Source organism: Theobroma cacao, chromosome 9 (genome assembly GCF_000208745.1).
Source record: "Theobroma cacao cultivar B97-61/B2 chromosome 9, Criollo_cocoa_genome_V2, whole genome shotgun sequence".
Taxonomy (NCBI): Eukaryota; Viridiplantae; Streptophyta; class Magnoliopsida; order Malvales; family Malvaceae; genus Theobroma; species Theobroma cacao.
In genome coordinates this window covers 36,808,435-36,830,570 of record NC_030858.1, presented here as the reverse complement: position 1 = coordinate 36,830,570, position 22,136 = coordinate 36,808,435, and the positions used below count along the sequence as shown (strand labels likewise).

General features: G+C 36.9%; 4 protein-coding genes across 4 annotated transcripts; 2 read left to right on the top strand and 2 right to left on the bottom strand.

The window, feature by feature from the left end:
• On the top strand, positions 1,011-1,662 carry LOC18590784 (histone H4). The gene has a single exon (XM_007016515.2). It carries the CDS (start codon positions 1,078-1,080, stop codon positions 1,387-1,389), a length of 312 nt encoding a protein of 103 aa, XP_007016577.1. The 5' UTR covers positions 1,011-1,077; the 3' UTR covers positions 1,390-1,662.
• On the bottom strand, positions 1,799-7,218 carry LOC18590783 (calcium-transporting ATPase 4, endoplasmic reticulum-type). Its single transcript, XM_007016512.2, has 9 exons — positions 7,020-7,218; positions 5,147-6,662; positions 4,693-4,759; positions 4,471-4,592; positions 3,961-4,242; positions 3,499-3,876; positions 3,091-3,200; positions 2,609-2,837; positions 1,799-2,506 (listed from the first exon to the last, which is right to left on the bottom strand). The coding sequence occupies exons 2-9, from the start codon at positions 6,557-6,559 to the stop codon at positions 1,922-1,924; spliced, it is 3,186 nt and encodes a 1,061-aa protein (XP_007016574.2). The 5' UTR covers positions 6,560-6,662; positions 7,020-7,218; the 3' UTR covers positions 1,799-1,921.
• Positions 10,527-11,394, top strand: LOC18590782. Its single transcript, XM_018127151.1, has one exon. The coding sequence runs from the start codon at positions 10,745-10,747 to the stop codon at positions 11,177-11,179; it is 435 nt and encodes a 144-aa protein (XP_017982640.1). The 5' UTR covers positions 10,527-10,744; the 3' UTR covers positions 11,180-11,394.
• On the bottom strand, positions 15,109-18,748 carry LOC18590781 (receptor-like protein kinase HERK 1). The gene has a single exon (XM_018127148.1). It carries the CDS (start codon positions 18,095-18,097, stop codon positions 15,599-15,601), a length of 2,499 nt encoding a protein of 832 aa, XP_017982637.1. The 5' UTR covers positions 18,098-18,748; the 3' UTR covers positions 15,109-15,598.

Genomic DNA, 22,136 nt, shown 5'->3' with positions numbered 1-22,136 from the left:
AACAACCCATCAAATAATCAATTATATATATATATAAACATATAATTTTTTTCTCACTTTCAACCTTAATATCCTAACCCATTATGCAATGACCCTTAAGCTCCTATCGGCATTGTTGCCTTGTCACCAATCAACCTCTCCCATGGCATTTCCTAACGCCCCTCTTTCGTCTTCTTCAGTCTTAAACCTTGAAGGGGCTTAAACCCTAAGCCCCCTTGGACATCTCCTTTTCTCTTATTTGTATGTTGATTTTGCAATTTATAAAAGAATAAAGTTGACAAAATTTTGATTATTCAATGTATGATTGCAATGGCCGAACTACCTCAAGGTTCAATTCTTTTTGATTGCCTCCCATAATTTTGTTAGTTTTTCAAAAATTATTGATTAATTCAATTTTTTATGATGATACAATAAAAAAATTAAACTAACTGTTTATTCTAACGTAATCAAATTAACTAGATACAAAATTAAAAAGATTTAAAAGTAAAATCCACTTGAAATTTTGCAAGATCTCTTAAAAAGTTTAGAAATACCCAAGGGTCAAATATCATATTTATAATTTGTCTATCCCTTTTACCAATGAAGATTTCAATATAAATAAAATGTTACAATGAAATTAAAATGGTATGCCAAATAAACATTCATTAGTGAATAATGGGCCATGGACTCTAGACAAACTAGTCCAAAAGTTGTCCCACAAACATACGGGTCGAAAGTTGTTAGTTGGCCTCAATTCTGGGCCTGAGTCAATTCGTAGAAGCAAGGCGCGTTAGTTTCCGCTCCGAAAACGTTTTCGAGTTTTCAACTCACAAAAGAAACACACAAACCAAAAAAAATAGGCGCCACAAAATAGCCACCAAATCTATCCATGTCACGTATCCGTGTCGATACCTCATCCTCATCTCAACCCTCCATTAAACTTATCTACGGCTATATTTGATCGTTAAAAACACCGCGCGGATTACTCTGTCAGCCCCAACACTCCCCACCTGGCCTATAAATAACCCCAACCAAATCCTGAGCACCCAGAGTTTCCAATTTAACCGCCAAATCACCAAATCTCAGGTAAAAACAAAGATGTCGGGAAGAGGAAAGGGGGGTAAGGGACTGGGCAAGGGAGGAGCAAAGCGACACCGTAAGGTCCTCCGTGATAACATCCAAGGGATCACTAAGCCGGCAATCCGGCGTTTGGCTCGTAGGGGAGGAGTCAAGCGAATCAGCGGTTTAATCTACGAGGAAACTCGTGGAGTTCTGAAGATCTTCTTGGAGAACGTGATTCGTGATGCCGTCACCTACACTGAGCACGCGAGGAGGAAGACTGTGACTGCTATGGATGTGGTCTATGCACTGAAGAGGCAGGGTAGGACTTTGTACGGATTCGGCGGTTAAATGAATTATCATATGGGTAGGGGAAGAATTGGGGATTTGAAGTCTTGCTGTCAAGAATGTTTGAGCTTAGGGTTTGGGTTAGTGTTTGTAATTAAGGTGGGTTTATTGAATTACTAGAAATTATAGATTGGTTAGTGGTTTTTTATCTTTGGTGATTTGTAATTCCTGCTCTTAATTTCCAATTTTAGTGAAATTTGAAGTTGGTTTTGTTAATGTACTTTCTCCGGTCTGTTAACTGGTGTTGGGTATAATGCCAAATGCATTCCTTTTGTTCTTTGGTTTTGAATTTAAATTTAAATTATTTATCTAAACTTTAATGGGATTTTATTCAAATTCAATTCGATTGAGTTAACGTTGCCATGGCTTTGTTAATGAATGAAATGCAAACAGAATTGAATGGGATGAAACATGAAGCAGAAACAGTAGAAAGAAATCAGAATTTATGGAAAATTTAGTGGAGACAAAAGCAATTGAAACGTCCATGCAAGTTCTATCTTGATCTTCTAGTGTTGTTGCAATTACTGTTTAACAATTACTCAGCTTTATGCTTTGATGATTTTCTTGCCCCAGAATACCGCAACCCGCTTGTACGTCTTCCAATGAATTTGAGAACCTCATCAATCAGAATGACTGGAAAAGCAACAGCTATTACCAGGAGCCATTCGTTGAGGCTGAGGGGAACAATCCCAAACACTTGAGCAAGGAATGGCACGTAGAGAATCAGAAAGTGTAGGCCGAACGATACCGACATGGCTAAAAGAAGCCATGGGTTGACCCAAGGTGGCATTGTGAATAAGCTTCCATCTTCGGAGAGGGCGTTAAGGGAATTGAACATTTCAATGGCTACCAAGACGGAGAGGGAAAGAGTTGAGGCTTTGATTTTCCCTGCCTGGAAGTAATCGCACGGGTTTGTGTCGAATGTGAACACTTTGGAACCTGCTGTGAATGGTGACACTGAGAAACCTTCCCAAGAAGAGCACTGACCCCAGTTGGCAAGCTGGTTGTAGGTAACGAGACTATGGCCATCTCCACTCAGATCAATGCCCAAGAAGCTGTGGTGTGTGTACCATATGATGAATACCCCAACTGTTGCTATCCCGACGTATAATCCAATCACCTGCACCAATGTAGGAATCAATTCAGCTCACATCTTCGGTAATTCCACATTAAGTTGTCAAGAACAAGTAAGAGGAACAAAGAACAAGTATAGATCAATTACCAGGTATCGGAATAAGATCCAAGCAGTGATTAACGAGTCATCGCTTCTTCTTGGAGGCTTCTTCATTATGTCTTTGTCTGGGGGATTGAACCCTAAAGCAGTTGCTGGAGGTCCATCCGTAACAAGATTAACCCAAAGAAGCTGAACAGGGATCATGCCTTCTGGAATACCCAATGCAGCTGTCAAAAATATAGAAGCAACCTCACCAATATTGGAGGAGATCATGTACCTGAAATTATGAGAAGTAAGTCACTCTACGTAGCAAATTAACAATAATCCAAATTGACCAAAATTTTTGGAAGAAAAAGAAACAGGTATGAAGATAACACTGACTGCATATGCTTCATTGAGTTAGAATCTAGCTTCGAATGAATGTAGCTTTGTCTTTAATAAAGCAGACTCAATGCAATTTGTTATTTCAGTAAAACAGTAGCACAAAACCAAGAAGATATGCAACAATACAAAAAAAAAAAAATAACAACCTTATAAAAGCCTTCATATTGTTGTAAATGGATCTGCCCTCAGCTACTGCAGCAACTATAGTGCTGAAGTTATCATCTGCTAAAACCATGTCAGAGGCTTCCTTTGCAACCTGGAATGAATAAAGCAACGAACGTGTGTGTGAGAGAGAGGATGGAATAAGAAACTAATGCATCATGAATATCTTAAGACTAGTATACTAAATTTCAGGATGTAGAATACTACTATAATAGCCTGATAATAGGCAAAATGCTACTTCATAAGGAAAGCCGACATATGGAGTAGTGAAACAGGGCACACAAGCACCAAACGAAATAACATATGAAAAGATGCAAGTAACCAGATGGACACTATGGATGGAATCCACCAAATTAAAATAAAATATATATAGAGAAAATAATGGTGTATACCTCTGTGCCAGCAATGCCCATTGCTACTCCAATATCAGCCAACTTCAAGGCAGGAGCATCATTAACTCCATCCCCAGTCATTGCAACCACTTCACCATCCTCCTTCAGCAACCTAACTATTTCTTGCTTGTGCCTTGGTTCAGCCCGAGAAAATAAGAGACCTCCACTCTGTCTCAGATGATTTTTCTGATCAGGATGATCCATAAAATCGTTTCCTGTTAAGCTTCTTGAACTGATATCTTCATGAGATCCAAATACACCGATTTCACGACAAATTGCTTCTGCTGTGTTCTTGTTGTCTCCTGTAATGACCATAACACGAATCCCAGCTGCTTTGCAGTCCTCAAGCGCTTGACGAACCTCTTTCCGAGGAGGATCCTTGATAGTTTGATCAAGTGATTAACATAAAGGTTGGACAGAAGTAAGAAAACAAAAATACAAATACAACCAGAAGCAACTCACCCTTAGCCCAACTAAGCCAACAAAAATAAGTTTGCTCTCAATTGAAGAATAATTGGATAGATCAAGCAAAAGCTGATGAGCAGGATGATCTTCGTCACCATTATATGTTGCAAACTCAAAAAGCTCCTCCTTATATGCAAAACCAAGACAACGCAATGCATCTGTTGACATTTCATGAAGACTCTGTAAAATAAGATCCCTTGAATATAGATCTAGTTCTACAATAGAGCCATCAAGAAGCTGGATAAAAGAGCTCCTCTCCAATAAATTCTCTACAGCACCCTGCAACATTAACCATGTAAAATTAGAGTGATATATGTCAAGGATGTGCACATGAACTTTATACCAGCAAGCAAGCATCATCTTAAGATTTGACTTAGGGCGTTTACTGGCACCCAAAAGCAAAAGGATATCGGACGAGTACAAATGAGCAGCTAAACACTCAAAAGTCAAATCTTTAATTTTACAAGTGGACAGTTGATGTCATGAAGAAAAAAGAGATGAATCAACCTTTACTAGCAATGACTTTCGTCCTGAGCTGGAATTCACAATAACTCCCATGGACTTCCGGTCACGGTCAAACTCTAGTGTTGCAATCCTTTGCTCCATTGTGCTCCATAGTTGACAACAACCTTTGTGCAGCAAAACAAAGCAAATGAGAAAGCTCAGTAAGATCTAGAAATCATCACCTAAGAATGATAACAATTATAGGAAAGAAACCAGCTAACATACGCTGAGGATCCCCATGACCTGAAGAGGGACCATACTCTTCAGGAAATCCCATTTTCTCAACCAGAACCTGGAACGAGAAAAAACCAAATAGGAATATGTCTCAGTGAGGGAAATATGCAACATGAACCTTTCAAATAAAAAACTGAATGTTCACACTATGCACATTTAGAAAACACATCACAGATTTCATGGGCAAACAAGCCATGCTTATTTGTATACAGCAGCATGCATCTGATGCAGTAAAAGGAAATAATGGAATTGTTGATGCTGAGATTTATGCGCTCCTGTTCTATTATTTAAAAAAATGAATTGAAGTTCAAAAAAAGCTACTTAAAAAGAGGTTCAAAGTTAAGTTTTTACATTTTCTCATGCTCCATGTTAGCTTGAGTTCATTCAAACAGATGCAATATACACAGACTAAAAGGATTCAATTTCAGAAAAGGGGTATTTTCACCTTTAGTGCTGCCTCTGTAGGGATTCCATTGGCAACATAATGATTCCCAGCCTGCTCAACACTAGCATCGTTGCAAACAGCAGAAATTTTAGCAATCATTTGAAGATTGACATCCATTCGACCAACAGGCCAACTTAGTATTTTCCCATCAAAAGGATCATAAGTAGTTCCTTCCACATCAAAAGATCGCAAAGTGCCAGGCCTTGAACCAATAGCAACAAGCTTTGAGGCAGCCATCTGATTGGTAGTCAAAGTTCCTGTCTTATCAGAACATATTACAGTTGTGCAACCAAGAGTCTCAACACTAGGCAGCTTCCGAACAAGTGCATTATTTTGAGCCATCTTTCGGGTTCCCAGTGCCAAACATGTTGTAATAACTGCAGGTAAACCTTCTGGAATTGCAGCAACAGCCAGTGCCACAGCAATTTCAAAGTAATATGTGCACTTCTCAAATGAGAACTTAAAGTTTCTTGGCCAACCATCAACATATTCCCAAGTAAGAAAGTATTTCACATTAATCAGCCAAACCAATGCACAAATCACTCCAATTATCATTGTTAGAACCTCTCCGAACTCATTCAACTTCTTCTTCAACGGGGTATCTTCCTCATTCTGTGATGCTTCATGAATCTGGGAGTGCACCTTCCCAATCTCTGTATTCATGCCTATCTGGGTGACCAAGCAAATACAGTTTCCATTGACCACAGTTGTTCCAGCAAAAAGCATACATTTCTTCCCTTGAATATCTGAATTCTCAGGAACAACCTTCACAGTCTTGCTCACAGCTTCACTCTCTCCAGTCAATGACCCCTGTTCAACTCTTACAGTTGAGCTTATTAAACTCAAAACCCGCATATCTGCAGGTACCTTATCACCAACTCTCAACTCTACAATATCACCTGGGACAAGTTCCTTTGCAGGCAAATTTGAGACCTTCTTGCCATCTCGAGTCACATTTGCATGCTCCGATTGAATTTCTTTTAAAGCCTCCAATGCTTTTTCCGCATTGCTTTCTTGCCATATTCCAACAATGGCATTCACTATCAAGATCAAGAAAATCACAAGCGGCTCCACAAAAGCTGTTATCTCCATCTCCCCTCCTTCTTCACCATCATACCAAGCCAAAACAAATGATACAATTGCAGCAACCAACAATATCCTAACTAATGTGTCATTGAATTGCTCCAAAATCAGTTTATATATTGGCGTGCCCTCATGTTTTTCTAACTCGTTCCATCCGTATTTCTGCTGCCTTTTTTCAACTTCAGCACTTGATAATCCCAATTCTCGATTCACTTGGTACTTCTCTTCACATTGTTTCACATCTCTAGCCCAAGCAGGAAAAGACTCTTGCTTGGAAGAGGCAGCACTGGCATTTTCTCTCTTCCCAAAGTCCTCCCCTCCTCTACCCATTGAAATTCAATGTCAAAGCAAACAATTCTTCAAGTAAATAAAGAAATATCAAAATAGCTGAAGATCAAAGTTGAAACTTTGTTTCCTTTCTTCAGTACTGGACCTGAAAGCAACGAAATTTAAAGAAACATCATGATCTACAAAGCAGATTAACAAACGCCCCCACCCCTCTAACTATTAAACTCTACCAATCCGTTTGGGCACTTAGAAAAGAAGAAAAACAATGAAAAAGCAAAACAAAAGATACCCTTTTTCTTCAATTACCAACAGTTCTTAGTTTCAGCTAAACCTTTCAGTTTTTACACATTAAAAATCAACAACCTGATAAATCTATGAATCAAAAAACAATTCCCCACCTCCCCACCCCACAAAGAAAATTCCCTTCACTAAATCTTCTCAGCAACCAAACAGAGCAAAATAAATTTATCAAAGGCAACGAAGAATTAGGGTCTGTGCTTACCAGAATTTTGGAGTTTCTATCTTCCCACTCAGCTACCAATTCATTCTCTCTCTCTCTCTCTCTCTCCCTTATTCTTTTAATTTGTAAAAACAAAAATTACAGCTTTAAGAGTCTAATAAATACAGAGAGAGAGACAGAGAAACAGAGAGAGAGAGAGATCTGATTTATAAAGAGCGATTCAATGGCTAAAGAACCTCGCTCTCTCCACAGTCCACAAGCATTTGTTTTCTCGTGTGTCTTTTGTCTTTTAGAAGAACCTAGATTCCACATTGCCTTAACCAACAGGGTCTCTCCACGTGCACAAATAGACAAAAGTGGGCCCCACTAAAGTCATTGCTTTTGCGCGGGCTTTTCCCATGTGGCATGCCATTAGAGGTGCCCTGTTCGCTTCAATGGTTGTGGCCTCTCGCACTGCATCTCCACTTCTCTTTTCTCTTCTTTATTTGTTTTCTGAGGAATTTAATTTAATTAATGCTTAAGAAATTTCCTGCTCCTTTCCTTGCCATTAGAAAACTAGTGAACATTTTGGGGCATATTCTGTTATTCCGGGTTCATGCTTCTGTTTATTTTGTGACCATTTTAAGTTAATTCTTTTTGGTGCTTGCTTGTGGGAATACGGCATCATGGAGTAAGTTTACTTCTTGCAACTAAATATTTGCTAAAAATCAATGGTTTTCTTTGTTTGCATGCTAACTTTTCCCAATGCTTGGAAACTATCATTAATTTCAGGAATGAAACTGGGTGGAGTCTCACCTTGGGCATCAAACTTGATTACGTAGGCAAGTCTAGTTTGCTTTCAATGAGTTTTGAGGATGAGTATGGCTATAAAAATCAATGCCCAAGTCCATAATTTTCAAGTTTGATGTCTTAATAAGGTTGTAGGCCAATTCAAGTTCTTGCAGATCAGATAAACAGGCTTAAAGTTGATGATGTTTCTAGCTGATAAATCTTGTAAATTCTCAGCCACACCGATTATAGTGTTGGTATCTGCTATCTAGTCAGTTGGAAAATTCAATGATTAGGTAGAAAGTTGCTAAATGTAGCGACACGTAACTTGATGCTTCTCTGTAGTTAATAGTGTGTTGCCTTTTTTTATGCGTCAGTAGTAACTAATGCATATCTTACAGATAAGGCATAAATAAATATTGGCCCACAAGACTCAAAAATTTGCATTCCATACTTCTTCTTCCTTGTGACTATTGGCTATGGTGTGTTGAAATCTGGAAAAGAGAAGTTTACTGCTCATATCTTTATGGCTAAACCACATTTTATGTCAATGCAAGAAAAGATAGGCCCTAAAGAAAAGAAAAGAATAGATATAGGAGTTAAGAGGAGGTGGTGGGACTAGTACTGACAAATGAGGGTGCACCCTACAATCTACATTGACCTTTCGGTGTTTGGGGGCACTGTATTATTCTAATCTAAATTGATGTGGCAGGGCATCTACTCCACAATTATTGACCTCTACAGTGTATGATGGTTTTTTGCAAGTGTAAGCTGTGAAAAGAATGAATCCTTGTTTTATTTTCACTATCCAATGGCAATCCTTGAGATCCTCTGGTATTCTCAATCATGATCACTTGAACTTCTTCAGTAGTTTCTTGGGACATTTCTGCTTCATTAGTCCATTTAACATGCTAGAAACATTGATTTCACTCAATTTGCATTCGGTGGAATTAAGAAATGGCATAGTCGAGCTGCACCCAAACTCAGAAGTCAAGTGACAGTAATGCTGGGGTCTTGGTGTAAACCGTAGTAACAAATTCAGATAAGGAACAAGTTCTTTTCTCACCCTATTGCCAAAGACTTTTCAACCGGCTATAATGTTACCTTCTTCTTGTCTCTTTCTGTCATTCTGAAGAAACAAATAAATTGCAGACTGAAAGTCTACAAGGGCTGTTTATTTTCTCCAATGCACTCAGCAGTCAACTCCACCATGGTCTACGGGAACCTGCCTGGAAGGGATAGCTGCAATACCCATCTCCCTAAGTTATTGAAAAACTTCAGGAACAAGGTGACTCGGTTGCGTCCAATAAGCAGTCCATGACTCTAGTGGCATTCCAATGTTACTTAGTTGCCAGGAAACTTACATGAATCTATTTTCCTTAGCTGACATGAAATTGGTATGAATGGAAAATTGCATTTCACTTTCATGCCTGGAAGAACCAGGTCATCAAATTGTAATGCTCTAGAGCAACGACAATTCGGTTTCCCTTGGGGAAAAATGGGACAAAACTGAAAAGCAAGTATGGGTTGGAAATTGTCATTGATTTTTCGGATGGTGGGAAACTTGTCAGCGGACAAGGTGAAAGAGATCAGTTCATAACGAAGACAAGACCAAGCCAACTACCTCTTGGGTCCCGCCCATTTCCTGGACTCTAGTTTCTATTTCTATTTTCTAAAGATCTTGTTCACGAGACAATCTTTCAGATGACCCCACAAAGCCCGGTTGAATTCACATTTCCATTTCCCCATTTGAACCCAGCCCATATCTTTAATTTCTAGCCCCGGATTGTTCTCTCAACCAGGATACTTTCGACCTTGCGTTGGGCAAAACAGTGTGGACCAATGCCCAATTCAAGCCCTGAATGCACATCGGCTTTGATCCTTTTCTCCTCATCTTAGTCTGCCTGGCCAAAACAATACTGCTACCATCTTTCTGTGAGTCGGCAGAAGTCAGACCAAACCAAAAAAACTTTTAGATCCCAGTACAATTCCAATATGGGCAAAAGATAGTAATTCTTGCAACAGGAGACAAATGAACATAAAACTTCAATTGGTTCCTATTTTTCCCTTGTCCTTGTTAATCTGTTACTATATTATTTTGATTAGAGCTAGGTCGACTTCGACATTGATCATGCATTCCTAGGGTTTTGTATGCTTACAGGGCTCCCATAAATTGCAAGAATCTCCGCTTTTAGTTCATGGCTGGCGGCATCAGCAGCATCTTAGCCTGGTGGCATGAAATCAGAAGGATAACTTCGGCCTAAAGGCACGGCCCTCAATGTAATTCTTTCTCTACATATTTCCTTTCTTGCAATGAATTTACAGCTGCCTGGGGTCAAGGCATAATATTAGTATATATTGTTTCAACCCTTAACGGTTGCACTATCTAAATGGAATCCACCATTGATTCATCTGTATCTTTGACTCTGCAACAGCCTATCCCTACTCGTTTGGCACAAGATATTCATCTCCTATTTCCTTTTTACTAGTATTTATTCACCCTTAGTATTAAAAATCATTATAAAAGAACCCAAATCTCAAACGACAATGACCTTAAAATTTCAAAAAATTGGAGAACAAACTTCAAATACGTAAGATTCTACCGTGTTTGCTCCTTGCTTAACAACATAGAACAATCAAATGACACTAGGTTTAATTAACAAAGACTATGAAGAAAGTTACTTGGTTTATGAGCATGGGACCATGGGGCAGAACATATAGAAATCCAAATAAATATATGGACCCAAAATGACAATTTGTTTTCTTCATGCATACACTCACCAAATGATGCCAAATCATTACATTTTTGCACAAAGAGAAAACCACTGTATAAACCCCCTGTAGGGAAAGCATCTCCCCCCTGTATCTCACTCTCAATCTCTCTTTCTTTATCTTTCATTTGAAGCAGTCTTTCACTCTTTCTAAAAGCCGGTTAGCTAGGAGCAAAGCTACCCGTATTTATCACTTGAAAGTTTGAACCCTGACCCCCCAAAATCAGAATGGCTTCAACCTGTATCTCAAACTGCATCAATGACACTAGGGTCCCAGTCAGGCCAACCTACGTGAACCTCTACAAGTGGCCGGAATCAGATGCTGAGTTTGTCAGGTCACTGAGCTCTGAAGGGCGCAGGGGAGGCGGCTGTCATGCACATCCCAGGGTTGTTGATAGCATTTCATGCAGGCAAATGTACCTCAGGAGCTACACGTTTCACAGGAATGAAACCGAGCCTGAAAAAACAAAATGTTTCGGCAGAGCTAAGAAGGAAAAGGTGAAGAGTCCTAGAAGGAAAAGGAAGTCCAAAACTGTCGCCAAGAAGAAGAAGTGTATGGTGCTCAGGAGGGCCAAAGAGGTCTCTTGTGCTGCTTTGTTGGCCATGTTTCGCAGGCTGTTATCTTTCACCACCAAGGTTGATGTGGCTGATCATGGAGATTGAACATTTCTGATCAGTTTCAGCCTTCAGGGCTTCCCTTTTTCTCTTTTTTTTTTCCTTTTTTTTAAATAACTTTCTAATAGCATTAAGTTTTTATTTATTTGATGCCTTCTTTTCGTTTCCCTCTATGTTATTTTCTTCGTTAATGGTTATGCGGTGATGATATGTTAATGGTTGTAGTACAGACAGAATATTATCAAGGAATGGCTTTATGCTAATATGTTTGGTTGCAAAGAAATCACATATCATATATAAAATTTCTCCATTTTCACCTTGTAAACTCTTCACCATTGAAAGTTTCAAGTATATGTCTGTCTCTGATCACATTTGCCACAGCAGGAAGAACAATACAGCTGGTTAATTCTTGTTTGTCTGGCCCCTTTCGTGCTAAGTGATTCTGTTTTTTGGCCATTTTTTGATTAAACAATGGTTCTTACTATTGGAAAAAATAAAAAACAAAATGGTACCGTTTATCCTTTTCCCCCCTTCTAGCCTCGATGAATCTTCATCATGTAACTGTACGTAGTCACACTTAAACATCCTAACCTCTGCTGACTTTCAGTGCAAGTTTTTGAGGGAATGTTTCTTAATTACAGTTACAGGAAAAATATTATAGAATCACTGATTCTGGACAATGGCTAGGGTCAACAGCCATTGCTGGGATGAGTCACTTGATGATCAAGATTTTAGACCGCCATAACGTTCTCTATAGAAATAAGGATATGATCAAAATCAAAGTGTTTCAAACTAAATTAACTAATCCTATCACTACCAGCACCCCTTTTTTATATATTTGGGTTAATATAATAATTAAAATATGGGGTCAACTCATTCATGTGTAACAACAAAACAAGAATACACAAGCATTGTTGGGCATGAACTTTGATGTGGAATTAAATTAAACACCAAAAAGTCTAAAGGTCATAGAAGATCTTAATTTTTAAAGAGTAGAGCAAAAATGTGTGAAATAAAAGAAAGACATGATGGTGGCATGGTGGAGGTGGGTGGAAGTTGGGGCCAAAAGATTTTGGGGAATTCTCACATGGCTTTAGCTTTTAAGTTCCTAACTTTCTATGTTTCTTTGACTATTTCCTCTCTTGAAAGGGATGGGAAGAAAGGGTCACCACCAGTTGGGGGGTATCATGACTCATGAATAGAAGAAGTAAGCCATAAGAAAAAAAAAAAAAAAGGAAGCAAAAGTGTTGAGGATCAATCATACTATAAACAATCATGAAAGTATTTTTAGTGTAAAAGGGACCAAGAAAGGAGTTTGGAACTTACAAAGCAAGTTTTCTTGGGGTAATCGACTTTGGAATTTTATATATTTCCTTAATCTGTCTGTATTTTGAATGTACCTTATTGGGAGCATGATGTCTGGAAGTAATCAGTGCTTAGGATACTAAATTATGGCTTGGGTTGTTATAAGTTAACCATTTTTGGGATTTCCTGTTAAGCTTTGAAGTTGCTTGAGTTTTATGCAAACTGAAATGTACTATGAAGAGCTGGAGACTGTAGTAGGTAAACAATGTGCTTATAATATTGTAATTAAACAGATTAGTTATTACAAATTCTCCATGTATTGCCAATGTCTTACCTCTTACTTTTTTTTCTTCTCTCAATATTGTGGGACATGCAGTACAAAAAAATATAGTGAATGCTATGATGACATTGGCATAATTGCGATTTCTTATGGTGATAATGGGATAGTAGGTAAATTCTTTGAGTATAATTTTTTCTGAGAAAAAGAAAGAAAAGATGAAGAAGATAAGGTTGATTGCTGGTCAACTATGGGCTTAGTTAGCATTCTTCCTTTGCATTTCTAGGGCTGTAACAGGAAAACCTGACAGCCTGCATGCACATCTTCTTTCCCCACCTTTACATGTCAAAGCTCTTTGAAATAAGAATATACCATCAAACTACTTGATCATATATATCAGAATTGAAAACAACAATGCATGGATGGTATGTAAACTTAATTTAGAGGGAAGTGGAAGAAAAAGACAACAGGGGAGGTGGGGATATGACTCATATGAGGGAAGGAGATATAAACAATCTCTGAAGAAATCTAATTTAAGTGGAGAAAACCATAATCCACAAAAAGAATTAGACAGTACTGTGCAATGTCACTAATAGGTTTGTTTAGTACTAATAACACCACGTTTTAATCTTGAACAAAAGGGAAATGAAGTCTGGTGATAGTCAATATATTACCCACATGCCAACTCATTTGCAGAGAGACAGATAAACATGAGTCTGTGAGACTCTCATAATTTCTTCCAAATGTAAATCCATGACTTTCTATGGGCATATACACCTCAGAATGATGAGAAAAGGGTCCAAAAAATTGAATGCTTGTTTTCAATTTATACCAAATAATTGGTGAGTCAAAAACTCAAAAGAAAATATCTGTTTAATTCCTTTGGAATCTGTACCTACATGGGAGATTACCTTGTCTGTTCTGGAAGAGGAAATGGGGTAGAAATGAAACAAAACCTTACCCAATATAAGTGCATATAGATCCCTTTAGAAACTGTGAAACTAAGGAACCTGCTTGCTGAATCATGTACCCTTTGTTTCCAGCAGGCTTCATCATGAATTTTTGCCCATTTTGCAGCCTACTCTAGTCGCAAGATTGGGCTGGATCCATAAAGATTTAAGGCAAATTCGGTGCATGTCATGTGCATTCATGCTCCCCCATCATTTGTTGCTGCTGCAGCCTGCTCTTTGATGGGTAATGGATTAAAAATTGTTTAGTGGAATCAATTATTCTCAAGGATGATTGTAGGATATATATTAACTGGCCCATTTACTTTATAATTTTCATTTTCTCAATATAAGATATCTCATTTGCACGAGTAGGTCTGAGTACTTGAGTTGCTTCTAAAACAAGTACGAAATTCAATAGCAAGATCCCAAAGCAAGCCAATACAAAGAGTATATTTAATTTACAACTCAATTATTAGCTTAATCAAGAGCATAGTGTGTTCTATTATTTGGCATTGGCCCTTATACCAACACCAGGAAGCTCAGTGATTATCATTTGCTGTAATACAGAGTTCAGATATTATTTAGTGGAAGAATGAATGTGAGAGAACAAAGTTAGAACTTTCTTTCAAGAAAGCCAACAAAAAGAGTTGTCATTGCTTGCTTCTTAATCCTATCAAATAATGCTTGAGATTCCAATTTTTTTGTCATAATTTAATTAGTTGTGAATCATGCATGATATAAATATAATTGGTTTGAACGTATGGAGAGTGGGATACCTGTATATATGCCAAGTAGATGTGGTGCAAGGTAATGCTTCAACCATTGAATTCATCATTCACAATCATGTTAGGTAAACTGGAAACATCAGACAACTGCAAATGCATAATACAAGGGCAGAACTGCTTTGCAGTATGAAATTTAAATGCAGACTCATAAACAACTGGAAAATGGAATTAATCAAGTTATTTAGATGTGATTCAAGGGCAACAGACTCCATGATTCACTCATTGATTTGTATCAACTTTGTTCTTCAATAAAACAAAAGCCATTGGCTCAATTCTTTTCTTTCTCCTGTAAGTTGTGGCTTATTTTTTGGGTGCAAATATATTAGGCTTACTAATTTGCAAAATTAGTGGATAAAGGTAAAGTAAATTGCTTGAAGTGTGAAGTTTTCCATGGTGAAAGGTGGTTGAACCAGGAAATCTTTAAGGAGGTGTCCTTTTTTAGAAACTCACAGATGGGTTTTTCCCAATCTTAAAGAGAACAAAGGAGGCTCTAAGCAAGAATCATGCATTAGCCGCTAAGCAGGTCATCGGGTACTTATGCAACAACCTGGTAGAACAATTTTATCTCGACAGTTCATGTTGATGCAGCAATATAAAGAGATAAAAGTACACCAAGCTGTAGAAAATAGGATAACGTTAAGAAAAGAATCAATTTGAAAATAATCACACACCCATTACTTGCAAAAGTCGAAATGCACCTTATAGCAAATTAAGTTATAGGAATTGCAAGTCGAAAACAAACAAGCTACAGGAAAATTTTTAAATTGCAACATCTCTGTCAATTTGCTAAAGCTCACTTTAAAACTTCCACCCCTGCTGTACATGAAAGAGCCCATAAACACTCTTTATGCAGTTACATTTTAGAACACAAATAGTTTTGAACGGTTGCCTCTGCAGTATGGGCACAGCCTCTCTCTGGCTTGTCTGATGACTAACCAAGCAAAACACATCATGGTATAGGATGATGAACTGACATACTAATACTACCAATGAAAAAACAAAGCAATTTGAACCATCCCACCTTTTTAAACAAAATAAAGAAAAACTATCCTACCTACTCAGATGTGGCAAGCTGTGATTAATCAGAGAAAACCATGTAAGCATTGTCAAAAGAGAAGCTTTACCCATAGGATTTTCCATCTCATACAACTCACCTGCCTTCAGACTTAACCAGCTGTGAGAACACTTTACTCATTGAAACACCTGAGAGGTCATCCACAGTTGACATCTCAAACTGTGCTGAAGAAACAGTGGAATCAAGCTGGCTGAAATTGTTGATTTGAGGAGCAATCTCGCCAATCATGTTTGTGCTGTTTTCTTCTGGATCACCTTGAACAACTGCCTCCTGAAGTTGAAGAGCATACTCCAGATTCCATAAGACATCTCCCATGGAGGGCCTGTCAACACCAAAATCAGCCAAGCACTTCTCAGCAGTTTCCCCGAACTTCCTTAGAGAATCGGGCCTGATATTTCCTACGAGGTTGGGATCAATTATTTGCTCCAACTGTCCTCTCTTCTGCCATTTCATTGCCCATTCAGCTAGATTTACCATTTCCCTTGGAAGTGTTGGATCTATTACTGGTCTTGCACAAAGAACTTCAAACAAAACCACTCCAAATGAATATACATCAGATTTTTCTGTCAGTTGTTGCCTTCTGAAATATTCTGGATCCAGATATCCAAAACTTCCTTTCACTGCTGTACTGACATGGGTCTGATCAATTTCAGGTCCTGTCTTTGACAGCCCAAAATCAGCAACTTTGGCCATGAGATTCTCATCAAGTAAAATATTTGCCGACTTCACATCACGATGAATAACTGCTTTTGCATAGCCTGTGTGAAGGTAGTGGAGTCCTCTAGCTGCTCCAATGCATATTTCAAGCCTTTGTTTCCAACTTAAACTTGGACAATCTGAGCCGTAAAGATGACTCTTGAGTGTCCCATTCTCCATGTATTCATAAATCAAGATCATCTCATTCTTTTCATCACAATAACCAATAAGAGAAACCAAATGGCGGTGGCGGAACTGGGATAGCATCTCAATTTCAGTCTGGAACTCAGCAAGTCCCTGTTGGGATCGTGGATTTCCCCTTTTAACAGCAACTTTAGTACCATCATTCAGTTCTCCCTTGTACACCTTACCAAAGCCTCCAATCCCGATAACCCAACTTTCATCAAAGTTGTTTGTGGCTTCTTGAACAGCCAGAAAAGGAATGCGGTAGCCTGTATTTGAAATGAGACTAGCAGTTGTTCCGTTGGAGTATTTGCTCCCCATGGTGTGAGAAGTTCCTCCATCAATTGAAAATGGAAGCCATGTCTTTGATTGGCGCTGGCGTGCCAGTTGTCTTCTTTTTCTACAAAACATGAAGAGAACTCCTGCCAACAGCACTCCTAAAGCCAACCCAACACTCATGCCCACTATAGCACCAACTTTCTTCTTTGAACTTGAACCAGAAGCAATGACAGTTCCTGAGCCGGAAAGGCTGCCATCAGAATTGTTCAGTTTCATGATTTCCAGCCCATTTAGTATGGCATCCGGGTAAGTACCATGTAAATTAGATGGGCCAATGCTTATACGAATCTTACTGCTAGTAGCTGACTCTGTAACATAATCCATATAGTACGCACCAGCCAAAACAGATGACAAATAAGTACTCAGATCAAGATCCCGAACAACCATTGAGGAGTCAATATAAACATTGAAGTACAGCTGGTAAAGAGCAGTGCTGACAATATCACAAAAGTGGAACCTAACAAGATACTGAAATCCTGGATCCACATCGAAATCCCAGGTCACATTGAAGTTGCTATTGGGGTCATTCAAGGAGTTCATCCTGGTGCAGGTACCATAGACAGAAGTTGGAGCAATTTCTTCTGTTGACCCACCATCCACATACTTGACAGCATTAGTATTTGATACACTTAAGGCGAAATTTTTTTCTACAAGGAAACGCTGATCAGGCACCCATGTTCGCCCAAGGGTATCGTTCTGAAATGAGACTGTAGGTCCCCCCATATTCACCCTAGCAACTGTCTCTAGCGCCTGCCGCATCAGACCTTGGAATCCCACTGATGATTTAACAGAACTGGCACCATCTGGAATGAGCTCATCAGGGACTGAAACAACTTCTAGGGCATTTATGAAAGCAAATGAATTCTCCGAAGGACTTAATGTGATGACAAGGGTATTGGAGGTTACATTAACAGAAAATTCTTTGACAAGAGGAGCTTGCACACCGAAACTGCTGAGAAGGACATGGTTTTCTGTGGATACAGTGAAATTTGCCAAACTCATATTATAACTAGCATAAACAAATGCATAGAAATAAAGGCGAATCCAATGTCTTCCTCGTTGGCTGACAGAAAATGTGTACTTAGAGACACCAGTAAAGACTCTTGCCGTTTGATAGAGTCGTGAATCATCAGAGGACGTGACAGCTTTTGAAGTGTTTCCAAGAACATTTTCTGATGTAGAAAGGAATTTTGAGGCCAAGTTATCAGCCATGAAAACTCGATCACCCACTGTAGTATTAGTAGGTGATCCACAATCAATAAGGTAATTGTCTGCCGGTGTAAATTCTTTAGCAAAGCATGCCAAAAACAAGACTGAAGAAACCCAGAAAAGCAATTCAAATACTCTAAAACCCATCTTTTCAAAATCCTAGAAAAGTAACAGAACACCGAAGGCTGAATCTTTTTGTGCTCAACAGGAGCTGAAATCCAGGGTTCTTACAGAAACTACTACTGATTAATAGCAACCCATAGCAGAAATCAAAAATCAATTAAGAGAACTGAATAAGGAAGACAAAAACTGGCACCTAGACAAATCATGTAAGCTCCAACATAGGTTCTTATACAGAATGTCAACAAAAGCAGCTAAAATGAGAAAAACCCATCAACAGAACTGAATAAAAGAAGTGAAAAGATGGAACCTTTGAACTCCAAGAGAGAGAAACCCGTGTGAGAGGAGCCCCCTGAGTGGAAAATCAAATCTTTTATGCACCTCTATGGGAATTTGACAGGGTTTCAATTGCGATTTTCAATACAGATCGGGTGCACAAATCCTACAAGGCACAAGCTGGTATGAACCTGGTGACAACCTCAGATATTGACAGTTTCCAAGACTTTTTATGTACTTAAATAAATGGGGGAAGCAAAATGAATAAATAAAACAGAACACAAAGGAGTCGAAAGGTGGTGGAACAGAACTGGAAACAAGCCAAGACAAGAAAAAAAAAACCCGACTTTTTCGATGTCTAATTTCAGGTTTGGTAAATCAATGTTGGATAAAAGTAAATTTTGGGTCGTAACTCGTAAGAAAGTGAAAATACAAAAGCAAATATTGAAAAAGAAAACAGTAGCATATTTAAGGCGAGACGTTTTTTGTTATGGCTTTTAATGGTGGTGGGTAGTAACAGAAAGGTTATTTATTCTCCTTACTGCTAGTGGGGTAATGGGGTTTCCAAAAGGTCACTGGGGAAGGTAAAGCCTTCTTCTTTGCTATCTTGATGTCAAATACTCAAATTGGAAAAATAAAAAATCAGAAAAAAGAAAATTAAAAAGTGAAATTTATATCTAGTTGACATTTTCTAGAAGTGATGGATGATGGAAGGGTGGATTGAAGTCGCTGCCTTTTTGCTTTTCTTTTGTTTTCCTAATGGAAATTCATACACAACAAACAAACAAAAAGCTTGAGCTTATCAGATAACAACCCCCCAGTGACACCATTAAAAAAATTAAATAAAAACAAAGAGCAAGTGGCAACTACTCCCAACTATCTTTACTTTAATTTTATTTCTCACAAAATGAAATCAAAACTCTATTTTTCTCAATCTTTATTGATTTAAGTTAGTGATCAAAAATGTCAACTTGAGCTCAAGTGGTGAATGAGGTCAATCCCACTCATTCAGTCTCACCAAATGATTGCAAAAAAGTTGTTTAAAGCTGTCAACTTTGATGTTGGATCAAAGTTTTAATCACTAATTTGGGTGTTTAAAAAAATATTAAAATAATTAAAATTTAAGATTTTAACTCGAAAATGTCATATTTAAATTTGAAAATATAACATGTAAAATTTAACGAAATAAGAGACATTAAAATAGTAATGGAGCAATAAGAGAGCATTGAGCTCTCTTTTTCCATGTCCTTTCTGAAAGGAAATCAAATCAATCATTTGGGTGTAATTTAAAAGGGTCACCATATTTGCTGCTATAATATTTCCCATTGTTTTTGTTCTGTCTCATCTCTCACTATCTCAGGGCTGCTCTTTTCCAATTCCTTTAATGGTCAAAGGATGAGTTCCATGGCTGTGACATTGAAGAAGAATCATGCTTAAATTAAGCGTATGTCACGGGGATGGATTTCCATCCATTGCTCCGTCTGAACAAGGAGAATTTAAGCAAAGGAATTCTATTAGCAAGTCTTGCATTCTTTTTCTCAGTCAATCATGCATTTCAATAGTCAATTATAGTGCTAATAGGATACTCGTGTATCACGATCACGATACTATTAACTTAATTACTTATCAAAATATAATTACGTTCGATTTTTTTTAAATTTCTTTCATATTAATTTAATTTATAATGTGTATAATTATAGTGCATGAAATTTACGCGTGATATTAAATTTTCCAAAATAAAAAAGCAAAATTTACAAAAACAAAAACATAAGAGTGTTGAGACTATAAAAGAAGACAGCGAAATGGACAGTGAAAGCACAGGCAGATGAATTAATTTTCAATGTTGATTTATTAAAATAACTTAAATTGTTTATTTATTGAGGTTTTCAATTAATTATTTCTTTACTTTACATAATGTTGGGATTGATTAAAGCTAACAAATATTTGCTGTCAGTCCACCTTAATGAACAATTTTTTTATATTTGTTTATAAAATGGGGTTAGATGCTTTAGCTTCTCTCACGTATAATAATTATTTGTTTCCACTGACTCCTCCATTTGTGTAAGCCATGTGAATTTGCCTCTTCATCTCATAAATCCCTAAATTAATTCATTAATTAATTATACTTTCCTTTTCAATTTGTTTCGCCGTGATTCTGGCTTAGCCTTCCGCGGGGTTATCTCTATCTAGAATTTAGTAGTAATTGATTAGTTGCTTGGATTAATTAACAAAGTCAATTATAAATTTATTTTTAAAGTGTTGTTTTTGAAAGGTAAACATCAATGTATTAATAAATTAGAGTATATAAATTGAACACGTAACAGGTGCACAACTTACAAAACAAAACTGTTCAAACTTTCGATTATAATGTTTTGAAAAATTTTTAAATTATTTTAAAAAATTTAAATAATTTCTTATTCTGTTATTGTATTCAATCAAATTTTTATATTTTTATTTTAATAAAATAAATATTTTATTAATGATTAACTAATTACCATTTATTAAAATTTAATTTTATTTTTTTATTATCATGTGACGTTGATATAATATTGATGTAAACGGTGAAAATATTACGTGATTATGTTATTATGTTATATTAATATGTATTATATCATATCAGTATGTCACGTAATATAAAAAAATAAATAATATTTTAATTAATAACAATAATCAACCCTTAATAATAAGGGTTTGTGTAACTCAAAATAAAAGTATAGAGCTTAATCGATCTTAATAAAAAATAATGATTTATTTGAATTATTTTAAAGAGTTTAGATTTTTTTTAAGTATTATGTCAAATACAAAATAGAGGTTAACGACATAAACTATATTTCATTAAAAAAAACGTAACAATACAAAATAATAATTTGTTTTTTAATCAATAATTAACTCATAATTTATGATTTATTACTCTAACCTTGTTTACTTATAATAGAACTAAATTAATTTTGTAGGCAAGCTTTCGCTTTCAACCGGCTAAGGACGAGGGATAGAAAGAAGAAAAGAAATGAATAATAAATTGAAGGGAAAGACAAGGAAAAGAAACGAGGGAAGGCAGTACGTGGAGGCCAGTTTCTGGTCTGTATTATAGACAGATGGGAGGCCATGAAAAATGGAGACCTAACTTTCAAGCAAGCAAGTCTACATTCCACAACAGTAACAAAAGAAGATGTTGGGGGACGACAGATCTTGCCTCTCGCTAACGTTTGCAGCCGCGTTAACGTTTTAAGCATCAATCAAACACTTGGAAAAATGACAAAACTAAGAGAATCTTGCATTATTAGTAATAAAATTCAATGGTTTTTAGGTTTAAATTCTAAACAAAAATAATTTTGAATTAAAACCCATATTTTTTTTTAATTCAATTAATACTAAAAGAAATACGAAATCAAGTTAATTTTCTTGAGATTTTTGATAAATGTTGTGACAAGGCGTGCATTGAACGCACTACAATACTAAAAAAAATTAATACTAAGATCTATTTGTATAATAAAAAACACCTAACTTGACATGAAAGAAAACGAAGTGATTAAATTAATAACTTAAAGTTTAATATGATATATATAACAACTTGGAAGGCTAAACTCATCCACATTTATATAACTTTTTTTTGGGATAATACATATAACTTTCACCTATTGAATGCCAGCAATAATTCCAATATATCATCTTAGCTGTTGCCAGGAAAAATTAGGGTACTATCCTGGCTCCCAATATCAATTAATTCTATGTTGATTTTTAGCAATTTATTTTTCTCTATTTGTCTCAATTTTTGGACAATTGACATTTT